General features: G+C 41.4%; 2 protein-coding genes across 3 annotated transcripts in view; both read left to right on the top strand.

Annotated features, from left to right (window-relative positions):
* Positions 1-16,579, top strand: part of LOC107551285 (schwannomin-interacting protein 1) — a 33,453-nt gene extending 16,874 nt beyond the window's left edge. For both annotated transcript variants that reach the window (XM_016232834.1, XM_016232835.1), the window contains exons 2-7: positions 102-220; positions 3,445-3,562; positions 9,906-10,103; positions 15,097-15,220; positions 15,310-15,403; positions 16,500-16,579. In XM_016232834.1, coding sequence (XP_016088320.1) covers positions 102-220; positions 3,445-3,562; positions 9,906-10,103; positions 15,097-15,220; positions 15,310-15,403; positions 16,500-16,551 — 705 coding nt within the window. In that variant the 3' untranslated portion in view covers positions 16,552-16,579. The remainder of the gene's footprint in view (positions 1-101; positions 221-3,444; positions 3,563-9,905; positions 10,104-15,096; positions 15,221-15,309; positions 15,404-16,499) is intronic.
* LOC107551286 (interleukin-12 subunit alpha-like) lies at positions 16,549-21,441 on the top strand. Its single transcript, XM_016232837.1, has 7 exons — positions 16,549-17,932; positions 18,123-18,247; positions 18,577-18,693; positions 19,996-20,037; positions 20,109-20,228; positions 21,082-21,126; positions 21,225-21,441. The coding sequence occupies exons 1-7, from the start codon at positions 17,923-17,925 to the stop codon at positions 21,354-21,356; spliced, it is 591 nt and encodes a 196-aa protein (XP_016088323.1). The 5' UTR covers positions 16,549-17,922; the 3' UTR covers positions 21,357-21,441.
* The last annotated feature ends 7 nt before the right edge of the window (positions 21,442-21,448 follow it).

Raw genomic sequence — 21,448 nt, 5'->3', positions numbered from 1 at the left:
GTGTGAGTGTGTGTGTGTGTGTGTGTGTGTGTGTGTGTGTGTGTTGTTCATGCTCTTCGCGTCTCACATCTTCAACTCGTCTTCTTGTGTTTCTGTCTCAGGCCCAGAAGAATGAGCGGGAGTCCATCCGGCAGAAGCTGGCGCTGGGCAGTTTCTTTGACGATGGGCCGGGAATCTACAGCAGCTGCAGCAAGAGCGGCAAACCCAGCCTGTCCTCACGGTCAGTAACAGCCCTCAAACCTGCTGTCCTGACTAGAGAAATCATATGCTGCACTTCATATGTGCATAATATAAACTAGAGTTCACACATTTCAGGTCATTAAGATTTTTTAATGATTATGAATGAAGTCTCTTCTGCTCACCAAGGCTGTATTTATTGAATCAAATATACATTTAAAACAGTGAAATATTGTTACTATGTAAAATCACAGTTTTCTATGTGAATCTGTGTTAAAGTGTAATGTATTTCTGTGATGCGCAGCTGTATTTTCAGCATCATTCCTCCAGTCTTCAGTGTCACATGATCTTCAGAAATCAGTATAATATGCTGATCTGCTGCTCCAGAAACATTTCTGATTATTATCAATGTTGAAAACAGTCGTGCTGCACAATATTTTTGTGGAAACTGTGATACATTTTATTTTTCAAAATTCACAGATGAATAGAAAGTTCAAAAGAACAGCATTTATCTGAAAGAAAAAAATCAAGAAAAAAGCCCTTTTGATCAGTTTAATGCATCCTTGTTGAATAAAACTATTATTATTAAATATTAATTTAATTAATATATATATATATATATATATATATATATAATATGGTAAACATTTTAACTAATAGATATCACCGTACTTCCCCAGTTTATTATTGAAATCACAGTTGATTAAAATAATTTTTTTGAATTACAAGTGTTCTGAAGTGTTTAAATATGCGTAATGGAAAAAACAAGAGTTAGAAATTTTTATGTGATTTTGGTGACACATTGGAGTTAAAGGTTTTTACCGAGGGAACTTTGGATTTCTCTTTTTATCACCTCAAAACTCAGAAGATACAGAAAAAAAGAAAATAAAGAAACTTTAATATGTCGTCTAAATCAGTGTGAATAATATATGAACAAACCTCAGTAAAAGCCTTCAGAATATAGAGAGGACTACAACTGTAAGGTGTGCTGCATGTCAGTGCTGCTGAAGTGGAGAAAACATTTATTTTGAGAAAATGTAAAAAAAAGATATACTGTATTTGAAATCTACAGACACAAAAATATAAAGTGCAATAATAAAACCAGGCAAGTGATATATCAACAAACCTCTCAGTAAAACCCTTCAGTGTGTGTGTGTGTGTATATATACACATATACACATACATATTGGTGCAGAACACTATAATTAATTTATGTAAGTGAGGATAGCAAAATAAAGTAAACTGTAACAAATTATACCCAAAAATTCTTCATAAAGTGGATTACCAGTAAAACTGATACAAATTTAGGATCAAAAATTTTTCAGACACTTTGACCTGAGCATGGTTTGCTTAAGGGAATTCTTTTTTTTTTTTACACCACAGACTGAACAAAATGAAGCATTGCTTGGTAATTGTTTGAGCTAAACTGAGTTGTGTTCATATATTATTACCATTTTCTAAACTATAGCGAATAAACTGTGATAATGTGAGAAATGTTGAAGGTGTCTGAATTAATGTTGCTTTGACTGTATATATACACTATATACACACAGACGGATCACAGGGAGCATGCACAGGGACACGGGCCTTTTTACTTCAACTTTCCATGACCACAGCATGAGAGCGGAGCTGCGGCTCAGATAGTGAAACAGCGTCACGTTCCTGTGTTTGTGTGGCGAAGCCGAGCTTTCAAACACTCTCTCTATGAACACGAAGGGCTTCCCCCTCCAGCTCCGCATCACAAACACACACACACACACACACACACACACACACACACTCTTCCCAAAAGGGAAGCAGCTCCTTCTCTCACACACACAAACACACACAACTTTAACCTGAATCCCTGCTGCTCACTTTCTGTTTCACATGACCGTGATGAGCACTTCTTGTCATTTCTCTGTCATGTTGACAGTGTCGTAATGCTGCTGTCATTACAGTAAAACACTAACACTGTGACCCCCATCACTCTGCTCTAGATTTACCTTACTTCTGCTAGAGCCATAAGGAAATCCCATGATCTTTAAGACGGGACACTACAGGCAAAATTGTTTTTTCACGCACTGGTCACTTTTGAAATGTTGGGCTGTTCTGCTTCCATAACATGTATTTTTTTAACATCTTCAGCATCCATATTGCTCTATATGCACCTGACTGTAATCATAATACATATCTTCAAAGGCTGTTTAGCAAGATGAGTTTGTTTCTTCACTTCAGCAGCACTTACATACAACAAACTTTACAGTTTTATTTCTATCTATATTCTGAAGGGTTTTATGGAGGGGGTTGTTCATATATCATTCACATTGATTTATACAATATTTTAAATCAATGTTTTGTTGTTGTTGTTGCTTTGCTTGTTTTTCTGGCTGTTTGTGATTTATGGAGTGATAAAAAGAGAAATGTAAAATCCCCTCTGTAAAAACCTTTAATATGTCAGCAGGATCAAATGAGAATTTGACCTGGCTTCATCCATTATGCATATTAAAACAACACTTCAGAACACCTGTCATTGAAAACACTGCTCTCAGTTAACTATGATGAATAAACTGGGGAATTATGGTGATATCTGTTAGTTAAGATGTTTACTGTAAGTTTGTTAAATGTTTATCTGTCAGTTAAAATGTTCATCTGAAGTGTCTTACTTTAAGGAGAGAGTGATTTTCATGCGAAAGATGAACTGTAATCTAACTTCAGTCAATATTCTGACTTTAACTGTGGAATTGTATTAAATTCTTTGTAGAAAAAAAAGGTTTAATTTCAGTCATTTCGACTAAGTCTGCAATCAGACATTGTTAATTCATTACATTTTTAGATTGTTTATCATGCCATTTTATTGTTAAAACACAATAACAAAAATCCAAGTTTAAATGTCCTAAATTGCAAGCAGTTGCAAACCACACAGAGCTGTAAAGTGAAGCGCTCTAGTAACGTTCAGCTGGATCCTCGAGTCGAGCTTTCTGATGCTTCAGCAGTTCCTTTTCCTGCGCGTTTCACTGCTTTGTGTGACTTTCAGGCGATATTGCTGCTGATGTCACCACGGGTATTCCAATGCTGTCACTGTGTGCTTTTCTCAAATCAACGCACCTCCAAAACCTTAAAAATCAACCATAGGACTGTACACAAGAGCATAAACATAAAACAGACATTCCCAGAGTGATTTAAAATACAGACATATCATCATTCTGCATTAGTAATGATTAAACTGACTGAAGCCTGACTGAGTTTTTGGGCTGAGGTGTTTAACGGCACTGCATATCCTCACAGGCTTCAGAGCGGAATGAACCTGCAGATCTGCTTCGTCAATGACAGCGGCAGCGACAAAGACAGCGACGCAGACGACAGCAAGACAGAGACCAGCCTGGACACACCACTGTCTCCCATGGTACACACACACACACACTCATGGATGATGTTTCCTCTAACAGAGGTCACACAAGCAGCGTTTTGAGACAGCCCCATCCAGAATGCCCCTGAATCAGGGATGTGGTTTGCGAGCCTTGGCTTCCCAGCAGACATTGCAGCGGGTGTTACTGTAAGGTTACGGCTGAGTCAGAGAGGGTCACAGGCCAGAGAAATGACCCCACCTACACTGACCCTGTGCAATCATCATTCATCAGCCTGATCATTACAACACACCGGCGTGTGTAGATTCCCCCTGGACACGCGCCGCATCAGTCACACTCACACACACACACTTTAAGTCACTTAAGTGACCTTTTATTTAATTAATTTTATATTAATGTTACGTGGTAATCAGGGCGAAACAGAACAGGTGTGGGAACTAATTAATCAAAAACCATGGAAACTAATTAGGGAACTGAGGCAGGCAAATGGGAACAGGGAGAAAACGTCTCGGGTTACGTATGTAACCATGGTTCCTTGAGAAGGCAACGACTTCAACTGCGTCCTCTAGGGGTCGCTATGGGGAACGCCTTCAGCGTGACTGGTGTCTGAAGCATACATCTAAAAATGACAATAACATTGGCCGGCGACAGCCTGGGACTTCATTACCCTGCGCGATCACAGTATAAAAGGGCGCCGGGATAACATGTCAGCCGCTTCTTCGTCTGAAGCTTGCGTCCGAAGCATGGCAAGGAAACTGGAGGACGCATTGTCTCGTTCCCTTCTCAAGGAACCATGGTCACATACGTAACCTGAGACGTTCCCTTTCGAGGGAACTTTGAACTGCGTCCTCTAGGGGTCGCTATGGGGAACGGTATACCCACGCCACCATGATGAGGAGAGTGCATGCCAGAAAACCACGGCGAGCTCTAAGTACCAACTCTACCATAACCATGGGAGTTGCCCCTAGGACGCCCCTAGGATGCCTGTCAGTGACATTATCCCCTCCGGCCAAGGGCCTGAGCTGCATACCCTAAACAACTTACCTGATAGTGGCTGGGCTGGGAAGCCCAAGCCTAGGGCAGAGCTCAAGGCTTGGAATCAGAAGAAAGAGATTCCTTTGAGGGGATACGGCCTGGTGTCTAAAAACCAAACCAGACCCTGGCCTGTCACCCAGGGGGGCTACCACCGGATCTGAATAAACCTGCTCAAAGTACTGACTCGACAGATCTTTGGTAGCAATACCCTGCTCAGAAATGTATCAGCAGAGAGACATTAGTTGAGTGGCGCCCAAGGCAAGAACCGGGGCCTAAGCCAACTCGGAGAAAGGGAACGAGGCTAACAGTGCATAACCCTTACCATACAGGATTTTAGAAAGTGCGCAGAATGCTTGGCGTGCACACTTACCACAATGTGGATTTTAGAAAGTGAACAAAGGCTAGCGTGTGCACTTACCATAGCATGGATTTAAAAACACTGTTGCTTAAGGGGTAACCAAGGCTGTATTAAGCCAGCCTAGGGGCCCTATGTGACTGTGGCACGTTCACAGAACAGATTCCGAAGTGGCACGCTTGCAAGAGGCCCTTCATGATGAGGGGAGCACAGCTACCTCACTTAACAAGCAACCCGCCAGTGAGGTAGGCGATGGCCCAGCCACCTGGCATGATTGCTATACGGAGCTCAAAAGAGCGGAGGCCAATCTTCAAAAATAGAAGAAGGACTCGATGCTCAGATCGAGAGGGCGTGCTCATATGAACCCCCAAGGGCATTGCTAAGCTCGACCCCAAGGAGAGCGGCTCAACAGGAAGGCGGAGAGAGGCCTAACAACCTGAGGCCGCTACTCAATGGCGCTCAAACTAGCGGAGGACTTGAAAAGAGAGGTTCACAAATGCTCAGACGGGAGCGGCAGGCTCAAAGACAACCCTCTGAGGTGAGGGGAGCACTGCCTGGCTTGACCCGAATAGAGGCAGCTTATCAGGGAAGCAGCAAGCGGACCAACCTGATGTCACTGCCACGGAGTTCAAGAGCGGAGGGTTCAACCCCTACCAAGGAGAAAGAGGAACCCAGGTCGACCGAAGCAACCAATAGCCCAGGGTAGAGGACCTAACTCTCGAGTCGAGAGGAGGACTCACCCAGTCTGCCCAGGACCGGCGAGCTCAAAGGGACCCTCCCGCAGTGAGGGGAGCACAGCCATGTCCGGGGGCAGATAGATCCAACATAAAGGCAACTGACCAAGGAGGCGACAGAGACGGGCCTAACACTTAGTTCGTGGCAAAATGGGGTTCTTCGGGAGCAGCACTCTCGGCTCTCAAGCTGAGGCGGACCCTTACAGCACATACTGGGAGCGACTCACAGCTAACCCTCACAGAGAGGGGAGCACTTCTCAGCTCGACCAGAAGGGGGCGCTATAATAGAAGGGGTAACCCAGCAGGGCACAATAAGAGACAGTCCACTGGTGCAGCTGGACACAGTCTCATGCTCTCTATCTCGATCACGCTCTATCTCGAGAGCGTGGGTCCCATATAACCAGACCAGATAGAATCTGAAGAAATAGCGGGACCCAATAACCATTCATGTGTATAGAGCTTACTGCTCCTCAGAGCAGAAGCACAAAAGAGGGGTTTCCACAGAAACACAAATCCCTCTTACCTCAGGGAACGCAGTGTACTCCAACCCACACCGCAGAGGTGTGATTACTGGTTCAACCATAAGGGCAGTGTGACAGTGAGGACCCACGGGCCCGACCGTCTATGGAGCGTTGAGCTCCTCAATGCCTCAGCGCGAGGATCTCTAGCTCAGAAAACGTGCATGAAGGTTTAGGAACGATTCAAATATTGGGAGATCTCCCCAGGTTGAGAAATTAGTAGTTCGCAGATGGCCAGAGGATAGGGAGCATGTCACCAAGCATGTACTCAGAAGAGTACTAGCCCATGAGAAGGGCCCAAAGTTCCTGAGGTTGCAGCATTATACTGGGGACCTGATGCTGGGAGGCTTCCTCGGAAGTCCAGGCTGCGTGTCCAAGCCAAAGATGAGGGCTATCACCAGCGTGGATTCAGAACCGATGAGTAAAACCATCACTGTAATTGGTCAACAGCAGGAGGTCCTGACTTAGCAGCTGGGTCAAACCTAAAAGTCAGAAAAACAGAACAGGTCTGGGTAGCGCTGCAGAGAAAGGCTAGCATCGAATACACAAGAACTAGCAGTAGAGTAGATAAAAATGGATCGTACTCACCAACCATGGCTCCCGCACATGACTCAGGCTCATGGATATAGGCTGGAGGGGAAGGCTGAAGACTGGACCTTCGTGGAATGAAGGATTTAAAGGCAGCCGAGCGCATCTTGGCCTCCTTAAACTTCACGACCACCTCGATGGAAGTGCCGAAAAGCTCAGAAGGGGAAACCGGCTCATCAAGAAGAAAGCCCTTCTCTTTCAACCCGATATCCACCAGACTCAACCACAGATGTCTCTCCATAACCACCATGGCCACCATGGATCTGCCAATGGCAGTAGCGGCCAGCTTAGTGGCACAGAGAGCAAGATCTGTGGTGCGACGCAACTCAGCCACCTCATCAGGGGATAGACCCTGCATCTTGGCCTCCTTAAACTTCACGACCACCTCGATGGAAGTGCCGAAAAGCTCAGAAGGGGAAACCGGCTCATCAAGAAGAAAGCCCTTCTCTTTCAACCCGATATCCACCAGACTCACCCACAGATGTCTCTCCGTAACCCCCATGATCTGCCAATGGCAGTGGCAGCCTGCTTAGTGGCACGGAGAGCAAGATCCGTGGTACGATGCAACTCAGCCACCTCATCAGAGGATAGACCCTGCATTTATCCACTTTCAGCAGATCAGCCTGAAAAACCTGAAGCACCGCCATGGTGTGCAACGAGGCTGCAGCCTGACCTGCTGCCGTGTATGTCCTGCTATTGAAACAGAATGTATCATGAAGGGGTTTGGATGGCATGGAGGGAGCCTTAAGAGAAGATGTCTTCCCCATAGAGAGATAGCAGGCCAGCATCTCTTCAACAGGGGGCATCTTTTCATAACCATTCTCACGCATCCCCTCGATGTTGGCATAGTTAGTATGCTGGAATCTGTGGATGCGGGATGAGAATGGATTTTTCCAAGCCTTCTCGATCTCCACATGAAGATCGGGAAGGAATGGAAGGCTCTTTTCTTTTTTTTTTTACTTCAAGCCGGAGTGCAGTATAATGTGGTTATCTGAGAAGGACATGATATAAATCATCTGTCCAACAAGTGCAGACAGATACATACTATACACTTCCTTATTTAAACAAAAAGGAAATTACGGATAGGGAGAAATTTCCCGTCAGGTCCTTTCCATGTTCTCACCGCGACCGCAATGCGCTGCATGCATTCAGCTCCCGCCCAAACACTAGATTACCTCAGAAATCAAGCAAGAACAGAAACCGCTGCTGCGAATGCGTAGCTATTCCCGCGAGTGGCGAACGCACTCATGCAAACGCTATCTACCAACTCGGGTAAATGGTGAAGTACTCACCTCCCACTCAGTAGTCCCGCGAATGCATCACGATGAGCACAAGCCGTCTCCTCGTGAGACGAGCGCGTTCAATTCATGCTTATCCCTCACAAGAAATAAGCAATGAATGGAGAGCGCATCCAACTTCCTCAAGAGCTGAACGCGCTTGTTGTTCACCACACACACACAACACACGAGCCGTGACACTACAGGTATCAGAGCAAAGCCTCTGGCGAGAAACATGCACTCCTAGTTGTGTTTAGCTTAATACTAACATAGACAAACGGTCAGTGAAGACAAAGAAGAGGATGACGTATTGTCCCAGCACCCTTTTATACTGTGATCACGCAAGGGTAATGACGTCATAGGCTGTCCCCGGCCAATGTTATTGTCGTTTTTAGATATATGCTTCTGACACCAGTCACGCTGAAGGCGTTCCCCATAGCGACCCCTAGAGGACGCAGTTCGAAGTTCCCTTGAGAGGGAACTAAACAAAAACACAAGCAACATCTGACAATTATCTGCAAGTACAGTGTTATTAAAGGGGTCACTACATGGATTTTTTAAATTATTTTACAGGTTTTTTCAACTGCTTACACACAAAATCTTTACTTGTCACACAATTTCTGAAAGCTGACACTCAAACAGCAGAAGCACACACCAAATCTGCACAACCATACACTAATTCTCAGCCTTTGACTCAGTTTTCAATTTCATGAAACACTTTTTCCAAAGCACAACACATAATTCTCTATGTAACACACAAACATCTAACAGGAACTAATATTATGGCAAAGGTGTTTGCAAATGTTTGCCTTTTAGATGAGTTATATTATTTTGAATGCAGTGCTTCATTTTGCAAGAGATGTGAGGCATTTTGCAATTTGTGTGTGCGATTCCTGAACTTGTGTGTAAAGTTTTGAAAAAAAGAGGCAAAGTTTTGAAAATGTAAGCAGTTGAAAAAAATGATAATATGTTCCTTGAGGTTTACTTATAATGATAATAAAGTTTTTTGCACAAAAAAAACAAAACAAATAAATATGTGGAAAAATTATTATTTTCAACCCTCATTCTGACCCTCTGTCTAAAATGAGCTGTTTTAAGGGGCGTGTCCTTTAAGGCTTGTCAGTAATCAGCTGCTGTTGTGATTGGCTAACATCGTTGCATAGGAAACAGTATCAACGCCCCCTCGCTATTGCATGTGAGTGTTTTGACAACATGATCAAAATAAAACGGTTATTTCCAGACAAAGCATTATGAAATCATTTACTTACGGTTTGTGATGCAGCTGCAGTCAGATCTAGTACCGCTTCATCTTTCAACAGAAGTTTCTTTGTGAACTCTCCATGACACTGTGCCTCATTCACAAAACAAAATGCTCTGATCAATCCTCTGATATGATCTGGGCTGCCTTTAATCCCACTCGAGCGCTGGACTGTGTCAGAAAGCGAACGCGAATAGAGAACTGTGTGTTGTGTTTTGCAGAAAGTGTTTTATGAAATTGAAAACTGAGTCAAAGACTGAGAATTAGTGTATGGTTTTGCAGGTTTGGTGTGTGCTTCCAATTTGTGCAGAAATTGTGTGACAAGTAAAGATTTTGTGTCTAAGCAGTTGAAAGAACTGTAAGTGATAACATTTAATGTTAGTTTGTAAAATGAAGCAGGAATATTTTAAAGTGTCTTGTCAAAAGACAGTATGGGTCGTCTCAGATCATTCAGGAGAACAGGATCATCAGGGTTTGAGTTTGTTATGCAGATGTTATATATACTGTCTTATTACACAATCAGATCATTTCCACTGTATGCTGAGCTCCACTGGCTCCAGATTTTGTGCTCCAGGGTCACATTGGTCTTATGTTCTCTCTGTCCATCTGTCCTCAGAGCAAACAGAGCTCGTCCTACTCGGACAGAGACACCACGGAGGACGACTCGGAGTCTCTGGAGGACATGGACTTCTTGAGCCGACAGAAGAAGCTGCAGGCCGAGGCCAAGCTGGCTCTCGCGATGGCCAAACCCATGGCCAAGATGCAGGTGGAGGTGGAGAAGCAGAACCGTAAGAAGTCTCCTGTGGCAGATCTGGTACGTGTGCTTCATTCGCGCTAGCCAGAGCCGATCGTTTAAATACAAAGAATCACTGATTACAGAAAGACTTCTGTCAGTCAGGCAGTGCTGGGAAGGTTACTTTGGAAATATAATAGGTTACAGATTACAAGTTACTCTACTTAAAAAGTAACAGTAGTGTAACTATTTCAATTACTTTATTAAAGTAATGTAACTGATCACATTTGATTACTTTTTGATTACTTTTCTAAATGTTTTCAACTGTTAATAATATTGAAGCATGTAAAGCAGGCAGGGTAACATTACAGTACACAACACTGATTACTGTCAGACTTTCACTATCCCTCATCATTTGAATTAAGATTATAATCATTTCATTTTAAAGCACAGCCACCATCAAATCAGACTTACTTTGAGATCATTCTGAGGTTAAATGCAGATTTAAAATCATAACAAGAAGTAGTTTAATAGCTATTATACTTTTATTTTTAAATCAAGTCTTTGCATAGCTACGACAGGAAACACTATGTGTCCTAATCTCCTGAAACATTGGTGTCTTTTATTTTAGAGCAGTCACAGCAATTTATGAAAGAAATCAATAAAATCTCTGTGTGTGTGTGTGTGTGTGTGTGTGTGTGTGTGTGTGTCTCTGTGTGTGTCTGTGTGTGTGTGTGTGTCTGTGTCTGTGTGTCTGTGTCTGTGTCTGTGTGTGTGTCTGTGTCTGTGTCTGTGTCTGTGTGTCTGTGTCTGTGTCTGTGTGTGTGTCTGTGTCTGTGTCTGTGTCTGTGTGTCTGTGTCTGTGTCTGTGTGTGTGTCTGTGTCTGTGTCTGTGTCTGTGTGTCTGTGTCTGTGTCTGTGTGTGTGTCTGTGTCTGTGTCTGTGTCTGTGTGTCTGTGTCTGTGTCTGTGTGTGTGTCTGTGTCTGTGTCTGTGTCTGTGTGTCTGTGTCTGTGTCTGTGTGTGTGTCTGTGTCTGTGTCTGTGTCTGTGTGTCTGTGTCTGTGTCTGTGTGTGTGTCTGTGTCTGTGTCTGTGTCTGTGTGTCTGTGTCTGTGTCTGTGTGTGTGTCTGTGTCTGTGTCTGTGTCTGTGTGTCTGTGTCTGTGTCTGTGTGTGTGTCTGTGTCTGTGTCTGTGTCTGTGTGTCTGTGTCTGTGTCTGTGTGTGTGTGTGTGTGTCTGTGTCTGTGTGTCTGTGTGTCTGTGTGAAAAAAATCAGATGTAAAATTTCTTTGTAATCGTTAACATTTCATAAGTAACTGTAATTTAATTACACATTGCACAAAAGAACGCTTAAGTGACTTAAAGAGAGACATTCCCATGACTTTCTCAATGCATATTTAAAACGTGACCTTAGTAATAATGTCAAACTAAATTTCAAAGGCAATAGACTTAATTATGAAATCACATTTAAAGATGTACTGAAGTCCTACTCAAGCAGCTAATTACATTTAATATAAATTGCAACTATATTACTTTTTCATTTAATTGTACATTAACATGCAATTAAGTGTCTAAAACATTATATTTATTTCACACTTATATACAATACTATATTCTATTAATGTACGCTGCCATTCAAAAGTGTGGGATCAGTTAGATTTTTTCTCTTATGCTCATCAAGGTTGTATTTATATGATCAAAAACACAGTAATATTGTGAAATATTATTGCAATTTATAATATTGGTGTCTTATTTGAATATACTTTATATAATTTATTTCTGTGACGCAGTGCTGAATTTTCATCAGCCATTACTCCAGTCTTCAGAAATCATTCTAATATGCTGATTTATTATCAGTGTTGAAACGGTTGTGCTGCTTCATATTTCTTTGGAACCTGTGATACTTTTTTCTTTGATTCTTTGCTGAATAAAAAGTTTAAAAAGAACAGTTCTTTACTGTCACTTTTTATCCATTTAAGTATTAATTTCTTAAAAACTAATTCTGACCCCAACAAAGTAGTGTATATTGTAACAAAAACTAAATCTATTTTAAACATATTTTTACTTTTTATTTGTCAAAGAATCCTGAAAAAAGTATCACAGGTACCAAAAAATACTAAGCAGCGATGACAGTTTCCAGCACTATGTGATAATAAATCAGCATATTAGATTATAGATATATAAATTCAGCTTTGATCACAGAAATAAAATATATTGTAAAGTATATTAAAATAGAAAACTGTTATTTTAAACTGCAATTATATTTCACAAAATAAATAAAAAAAATCTGTATTTTTGATCAAAAAGATATAGCCTTGATGAGCAGAAGAAAATTCTTTAAAAAAAACATTAAAAAGCTTACTGATCCTAAACATTTGAACGGCAGTGTATATTATTTCTGTAATAAGTACTCTTGTTAAAAGTATGCTAACTTGTATTATACACATGGAAAATCATATATATATATATATATATATATATATATGAAGAGTTCAGATGCAAAAGCCATAAAACCTAAAATGTCTGTATGTTTTAGGGTTGAATGTGTAGTCTGTGGTGTCCTTACACAGATGGAATATTATCATGACACACTATAGGTGACGTGCTTTGGTCAGTTTATATATAGGAATACAATCAAAGCAGTAATGGTGATATAAGCACAGTTCCAGGAGAAGGAGAGACGTCATGCGTTGCCTGCATTGAGAACGCCTCCGCTGCACCGCTGCACCACTGAACTGAAACTGTGACACACCAGCTGCTCTCGGCTCTTCCTCCAGCGCTGAGTGACGCGATGAAGAGCGAGCGCGGCTCACGTCAGGCTCACGCTCGCGGGGGAATTCTCCCGCCGCATGAGAAACCCACACCAGAGACGGACAGCAAAACTCTCACAGCACTGCTGCACATGAGAACAAACCTGACCTCTGCTGTCACAGCTCCTTCCAAGCGCTCTGCTCGTGTTGTTTCTCGGGACTGTTAGATCATCTCCTCTCAACTTGCAGAGGAGAAATCTTCCACAGTGCGGCACGGGACGTGTTACACAGCCAATGCAATGGGTTTAGACAGTGCGGAGTGACTGTATTGGCTGTATAACACCACCTCACATCAGAGCTGTTACTCTGTCGTGTGTGAAACGCCACTGAAACCAGTCAACATCCACAGCTCCTGTCTGTGTGCTAGAGACAAGACCATTCTCAGACTCAGAATGCATTGCTGAACTGTCCAGTGCCTGTAGACGTGAATGCACAGCTGATGCAACGACATGCAACTCTCATTTAATCACACTCTTATCAGTCATAGCTTGAAACTTTCACACACACACTGTCACATGGAGTATACAGTACTTGTGTGTCAAAACTGAAGTAGACTTTGGGATTGAGACAGCAGGAAAATCCGTTTTTATCACATATCCACACACACCTCTGTTAAAGCATTTGATTCTTTCATATATATGCATGAAGACCTGAACACACTTGAACCACTTTTAGTCAAGTCACATTCTTTTTTATAGTGCGTTATGCAATACAGATCATTTCAAAGCAGGTTTCTAGAAACAACCAGGAAAATAACAGTGTTGCAAAATTCATTCATTATGAAACACATTCACTTTCAGCTAAAGCATAAGCGGCGCTACAGAAAGTAATAGTGTTATTATTCAGATCAGATCAGTTCAAGTTTGGTTTTCGTCAGTGCAGGCTATAATATTGCAGAATATTAATTAGCATCATGGTCGTCTTCCAGTTTCCTGCATATGAGAGTAAATCTGTATATACAGTATAATGTATTGATACTAAAACCTTAAAACCTGCAACAACCTGCATCCAATATCAACCCACACGTCCAAATATTCTGTGATTCTGAGTGAACAACAGTCTGAAACGTGCTAAGCAGAAGTGATTTCTCCTCTCTAGTAAGCTTCTAGCTTCTTTGTCTTTTAATGATGTGAAATAGTGACTCATGCGTTTAACTCTTCACATCTGTGTTACTGCAGGTCACTTTAGAGCAGGATTAATCTGAGTGTTACAGTTACACAGAAGCATTCATGTAACCCTGATTTCTGCCTCGCTTCATTGGCCACAGAGTGAACATTCACTTCACTTACTAGCGTATATAAACCCAGCTCATTATTGTCTTACGCCGCTCATATCTGTCTAAAATGGGGAAAACCTTAGAATAGGAAGAAGCTCAAAGCAAGCGAACTGATGTGAAAGTAAAACTGCAGAATGTCAGACTGAAGCAAGTCCTCATGGGAACTTCAGATGGGTGATTTACCTGAAGAATTACCATGTGTGATACTGGTATTTGTAATGTGAAAAACCTGCTTTAGTTTCTGTGAAGAGATCTGCTGTCCGTGCTTATTTTTATTCAGACTTCACTATCATAACCCCGTCATTAGAAATAATAATAGCGCATGATTCTCTGGAATAGCTGACTCTGATTGGTCAGTGGTGTCATTAACACAATAAAGATCAACTGAATAACTGATTATTTCATAGATTAAAGAGATGAAATCACGATGTAGCATCCTTTTCAAACAACATTTCCAACTAAAATCTTTACCAATATACATGTTTAATCCCAGTCAAGAACAGCATCATGATATCAAATCAGACATGCTACTAACTGAAATCAAAGCCGTGTGTTTCTCAACATCGTCACTTAAACGACTGATCATTAAATCTGGAAAATGTTAACCTCGCATCAGACGAGCGGCTTGTTTTCACTCAAGACAACCGATTGTCATTTTATTTCTGAGAATTGTTTCCCGTTCTCTAAATCCCTCCATTACTTTTGTGCAGCTTTCTGAGAATCAGTTACTCTGAACATTATCTGAATGCTTTCTCTGAACTACTTCCTCCAGCCTCAGACTGTCAAGTCCATATTTCCATGTATGCTTTTTTTTTTTTTACTTGAGCTAGACAACACTAGAAATACAATAGAGCTAGATCGAAAGACTCTTTCTGTAAAGCTGCTGTGGAAGCGTGTGTGTTCAGAAAAGCACTATACTAATAGATTTGACCTGACATATTCCTGTCTCTGTGTGTGTGTGTGTGTGTGTGTGTGTGTGTGTTCACAGCTTCCTCACATGCCACACATCAGCGAGTGTCTGATGAAGAGGAGTCTGAAGCCCACGGATCTCAGAGACATGACGCTGGGACAGCTGCAGGTCATCGTCAACGACCTGCACTCACAGATCGAGGGTAAACACCTCTGTCTGTCTCATTCATACGCTGCATAGTGTGTGTGTGTGTGTGTGGAGCTCAGGGACATGTGTGTGTGTGATGCGCAGGTCTGAACGAGGAGCTGGTGCAGCTGCTGCTGATGAGAGACGAGCTTCACATGGAGCAGGACGCCATGCTGGTGGACATCGAGGACTTGACCAGGTGACCAAACCATGACAAACAGAACGTGATGGAGTAAAAGTACAAGCGCTGAGTTTCAGGAATACTCCACAAATTCCCCTAAAGAAAACTTGAAGGACTTTACACCGGAGCCAGTGACGGAATGAGAACATGTTTTCACAGCGCCGTTGACATGCTGTTATAGTTTTTGAATTAGATTTTATTATTACATTGTCTGCTTCTATTTTAATTTGAGTGAAGTGTTTTTCAGGAACACTTTATTTTAAGGTCTCACTATTAACTATGACTTTTGCCGCAATAAACTCCTAATTTGCTGCTTATTAAAAATGAGCAAGGTAGTTGTTAAGTTTAGGTACTGGGTTTAAGGGTTAGGAGACCTAAAATATGCTCATGCAGAATAAGGCATCAATATGTGCTTTATAAGTGCTAATAAACAGCCAATATGCATGCTAATAAACTAACATTAAGAATTGATCCTTAAAATAAAAGTGTTAGCATTTTATTGTTGTTTTTTATGTTTATGAAGTTTTAGTTATTTTAGGACGTAAAGTTAAATTAAATGTATATATGGTTATGTATATATATATATTTCCATGATCAATTTGTTTATTTCAAGTAACAAAACTGCTGTTTACACGTTATTTTGATAGTGAACTTTAGACATTCTACTAACTATAAGTAACTTTGTAACGCCATGTTAACCAGCAGTCATTAGAGTGTTAATAGACTGCGTAATATCTGCTAACACTTTATTGTGATGGACATTTGGTTGCACTTTATTTTAAGGTGTCCTTGTTACAGTGTAATTATACATTTAAGTACTGAGTGATATCAATTAACTACATGTACTTACTATATGGTTAGGGTTCGGCTTAGGGTTACTTGCATGTAGTTATGCATAATTTATTGTTACATGTAAGTACATGTGTAACAAGGACACCTTAAAATAAAGTGTTACCGAACATTCTACTGAGTGACTATCAGTGACTCGTTCTACTAACCCTACTGATACTCTAATGAGAGTTCTTTGACATGCAGTTGCGTACAGACTCAGTAGAGTGTCTAAAGTGGACTGGAAATAAAGGACTGTTTTTTGTGTCATGTCTGTGTTCCTCAGGCACGCTCAGAGCCAGCAGAAGCACCTGGCGGAGAAGACGCTGTCCAAATGAAGCCGCACGCCTCCACACATCAGTATAGACAGACACCTTTCCTTTGCTTCTGTGGTTCATAACTGCTGACCGCTCGCGTCCTCACACACTAAACGCAGGCCTCCGGATCCGTCTCGGACACTGCTCCCTGCGGCCATCCTCTTAGACCGTCTCAGTCCTTTACGTTCGCCACTAAACTATAACCGTCAGAACATAAAGTGGTGTAAAACACCTCGTGAGAAACTCCTCTGGATCCTGACGACAGCGGAAACATGCCTGCCTTGTAGTCGACTTGTAGCTTCTGGTCACGTTCACTCCGATTGGTATTCAACATTTCGTGAATGTTGATTCTGACACGAGTCATCTGAATAAGTGTGTTCATATCATTTTCATTCTATTGCATTCAGATTCTTTATTTGAGGGAGATGCTTATGTACAGATATGTGTAAAATAAGAAAAAATAAAACTTTGTTTCATAGACCGTGGCGTTCTGGATCGTCTGTTGTGGAGAAAATACGAATCGTAACTAAAATCACTTTTCTGTGGAAGCTCGTTTCTGCCACAGGGAGAGAAAAAGGTAGAGGTGACTGACTTTTCCTCACAATTCTGAGAAGAAATAAACTCGGGATTTCGAGAAAAGAGTCAGAATTCTGAGATTAAAAAGTCACAATTACTTTTGTATTTTCTCATTTTGTGGCAGAATCAAGCTTCTGTAGTTTTGCGTCATTATTTGTGCTTTAGAATAGAATTGCACATGCGATTAAACACAAAGTGCTGGTCTTTACATGTTTCATCCAAAACTGCCATCAAATATATTCCAAAAGTGCTTTCTTTCTACACATTTTATTTTTTTTCCATTTTGAAAATGAATCATGTTTCATGCTGGAAATTTGTCAACTCCTACAGATCGATGAATTTATGTATCATGTTCTATTTGAGACTGTATACGACTCACATTGTTGGAACTAAAAGAAAATCTGCGGGTTTATCAAATATTAGTCAGATAATTGTGTGATTGAGTGGAAATACTCATATAAACAGACTTGTGTGGATTGCTGCCACTACTGATCATTATGCAGTGTTTTCCAGTTATTCATGGAAAGTGTTGTGATTTGTGGCTGTGTCTGAATGAAGTGAAAACAGGAGCCTGTAGTGCAGTTGTTTGTTGAGGTCACCGTGATGAGCGCATGCACACATCAGAGTGTTTATTCCAGTTTCAGTGCAGCAGCAAACCAAAAGAAAAGCACTGTGTGAGTGAGTGAGTGTATGTGTGGAGGTTGTACAGTGATTGAGAGTGTGAGGGATTCCCCCGTCATGAGCTTAAAGCCCATTGCACTCGTACTCCAGCAAACACACACACACCGAGACTGAGTCTGAGCGACGACACTCATCATGAAGATCTGTGAGTAACTCACTTATCATATTCACACACACTCGCTGTTACATGATGTAGTGATGGAACTGATCAGTTACATCTTTACTTTTCTGTTTGATCGAAGTGTTACAAGTTAACATTTGAGACATTATTGAAAGCTGATTTACTGCAGTACATCTGAATTGTGTGTGTGTGTGTGTGTGTGTGTGTCACGCAGGCGCTGTGTTCTGTGTATTTGTGGCTCTTGCTCTGGGCTCTCCGGTTCCTCTGAACACACAGCAGTGTGAATGCAGCGCCGCCGCCAGGTCTCTGCTCTCCAGCCTCTCACACATCATGCAGAAGGTACAGCGTCACACACTCATTACTGCAACTCCACTTAATACCCAGACGGCAAAAATCTGCCCGAGATTTTAAATAAATGTGACCCTGGAGCACAAAAGCAGTCATAAGGGTCCATTTCTTGAAATTGAGATGTATGCATCATCTGAAAGTATATATATGTGAAATAACCGTTTCATTTGAAGCATTTTTCAGCAACGAGAGTAATATTATTTTGTGGTTTACAGTAAGGGTCTCATGACTCATGTGTTATTGTGTAAATGTTTCTGATGGTTAATGGCGTTACTCTTGTCTCGTGTGTGTGTGTGTGTGTGTGTGTGCTCTGAGCGCAGGAGGGGAAGATGAAGCACAGGGATCTGTTTGCTGGCTTTAACTGCACGGATCTGGAGGCTCAGATGATTCCTCACACTCTCACAGCATCTGTCTGTCAGCCCAGCGCCTCTGATGATGTGAGTCTCAGCACCTCACACACACACACACACACACACCACAACCTCTCGCTCATGACAGCAGTCACACTCTGCTTAGTTTAGTTGAACCCTCATCACACACCTGAGCGACTGTGCAACATCTGCAGGATCACTCGTTCAGAGGAGGTTAGAGTTAAGCGAAATTAACAACATGGACGTGAAACTAGAGATACAACTGGCACAGAGTGTCTCATGACAGCGCCACCTACTGACCGAAGTGCAGAAACATCAGCCAGAGTCAGCTTTCTGCTTTGCTCCATATATTTCTGCAGGCAAATGCCAACCTATTAGTGAATTTCAAGGTTTCTCCACATAAAAACTCTGTTTTTGGTTATTGATGCTAGACTTTGCCAGTGTTATTATTAATAACAGTCAATCTGATCAGTGTTTCCTAACTTCAGGTCGACCAAACAAATCTCACTCTGCCCTGAGACTGCTGCGTGTATTTAGTATAGCTAACACATTAAGGTCCCACTAGTTAATGCATGAACTAACAATGAACTAACAATGAACAGATGTATTTCTATTAACAATTGTATTGAGGTCAAAGACATTTAAATGTCCGCATCAAAAGAACTTTTACAAAAGTGATTTTATATGCACAGAAAGCACATTAAATGCAAGTTTTGGGAGAATAAAATGTCAAAATGTGGGTGAAATAATGTTCCAGTGTAACACTTATATTCATGTAAAAATTGAAACAACATGCTTATTCTGAGCTGTACATTTTAAAATATATAAAAGAATTGAAGTGAGCATACTACATTTTATTGCATTTAAAAAAATCTTGCTGATAAATGTCCAAAATGGGATAGTGGCAAAGTTTAAAAATGTTTAATTATTTGGGGTAAAACTAATTAGTTCTTTAATATGTCATAAACTGATTCTTGTGGCAAATATGCCTAACAAGATTGTTACACCGAATAACATTTTAGTGGCTGTTTTCTGTAAATCATGGTAAAAATGTATGATATTAATTTTTTCTCCCCGAAAAAAAAGAAACCTATTTAATTAAACAGGACACTTTCTAATGTACTGAAAAACAACAACAAAGCTGTATTACACTCATTGCTTGAAAACCCTTTCTCGTCTTTGACCCATTGTTAGTTAATGTCAGCAACTTGTAGTAAAAGTTCATCTGGACGTGAACTGAGATGAATAAATGCTGTAGAAGTGTTTCTCATTGTTAGCTGATGTTAAGCATCATGCAGTGAACTGACGTCAGCAGCTCATTGTGAAGTGTTATCAGTGGAGTATAATTATCATTATGTGTGCTTTCAGAAAGCAGCCTGCTCCAGCCACCGGAGCTCGTCTTTCAGTGAGGTGAGTGTGTTATATCTGTCTGGTTGGCCTCAGCTGATCCGCTCCGTCTAAAGCTTGTGTGCTTTTCACAGATGGAGTGTCTGACGAACATCCGAGCCGATCTGCGCTATTACCACGTGATGCTGAACTCCTACAAGCCCAGCGAGACTGATCTGAGTCCAGTGAAGACGGCCACCAAAGCCCTGATGGATGTGAGACTCTCATGCTTCTTCAGTCTGTCTGCAGGCCGAGCCGATGCCATACCAACATACTGCATAATCAGAGCAAAATATTAAGATCTCTGACAGAGCTGAATTCAACAGAGAAGGAAACACTGTTGCTTAAGCCTTGTGTTATGTTGGAATTCTGGGTACAATTTTTATATTGTGGGTCAAACTGACTCGAACTGGATTCACCAAACATCGCACTATGAAAGCAAAACTAAAAATCAGTAAACCTTAAACATTAATGCTTCTCACATATTACAACAAAAATAAAACTGCATTTAACAATTATTTTTTAAACGAAAAGAAAGACGTATTGTAAATAGTATTTTTACAATAAAAATAATTCAAGCTGCAGAGCATGCCGCTAACGACACCAAGGTCATGGGTTTGATTCCCAGTGAAATGACTATGCTTAAACTGATAAAAATGTACATTTCTTGGGATAAAAGCATCTGCCAAATGCATGAATGCAGGTTTAAACACCCTCAGAGCGTAGCTGAGAGCCTGACACAACAAAATACATTAAAATGATTTTATTTTAGGTCTGCGCAGATGCCGTTAACCGTGAAACTGTGGGTCAAACTGACTTATAAACATCATAATCATGATATTTAGCATGCACATATTTGCATATTCCACATATTTCAACAGCATATGTTAAAACTTTGAGAAATAGTGACAAAATAAAAACAAATATCCTAGGTTAACCAGTGTTTCAACATAACACAAGGGTTAAGGACTAGTAGACAGAACACAGTGCTCTCTTAGTAAGCTGGTATTCCATTCCAAAAACGTGTCGTGTGTGTGTGTGTGATGGCAGATTCTGCTTGTTTTGCAGTGTTTGGATGAGAACTGTGAGGCTACGGATGGAGAGTTTCCTCAGGTGAGTCTGTCGTCGTCTCTCCAGGTGATGATACACTGTCATTCTCAATGGCACGCAGCATTGCTCAAAGACGTTCATGTTCTCTGATGTGTGTGCAGTGGCTCGTCTGGAGCGGCTCGTCCTTCACTGACCGTCTGTCGCTGTGCAAAGCGCTGAAGGGCTTCCACATCCGGGCCGTCACCGTGAACCGGGCGCTGGGGTACATCGGCTCCGGAGAGCACAGGAAATGATGTCACTCACTCCGGAGAGTCACACATAAGCTGAATATTTATGTTCACCCCTCAATCTATTTATTTGTTTTGAGAAATTATTTATTAATGTA

Source organism: Sinocyclocheilus grahami, unplaced genomic scaffold (genome assembly GCF_001515645.1).
Source record: "Sinocyclocheilus grahami isolate Dianchi unplaced genomic scaffold, SAMN03320097.WGS_v1.1 scaffold419.1, whole genome shotgun sequence".
NCBI classification, from domain to species: Eukaryota; Metazoa; Chordata; class Actinopteri; order Cypriniformes; family Cyprinidae; genus Sinocyclocheilus; species Sinocyclocheilus grahami.
This window is presented reverse-complemented; position numbering and strand designations above follow the sequence as displayed.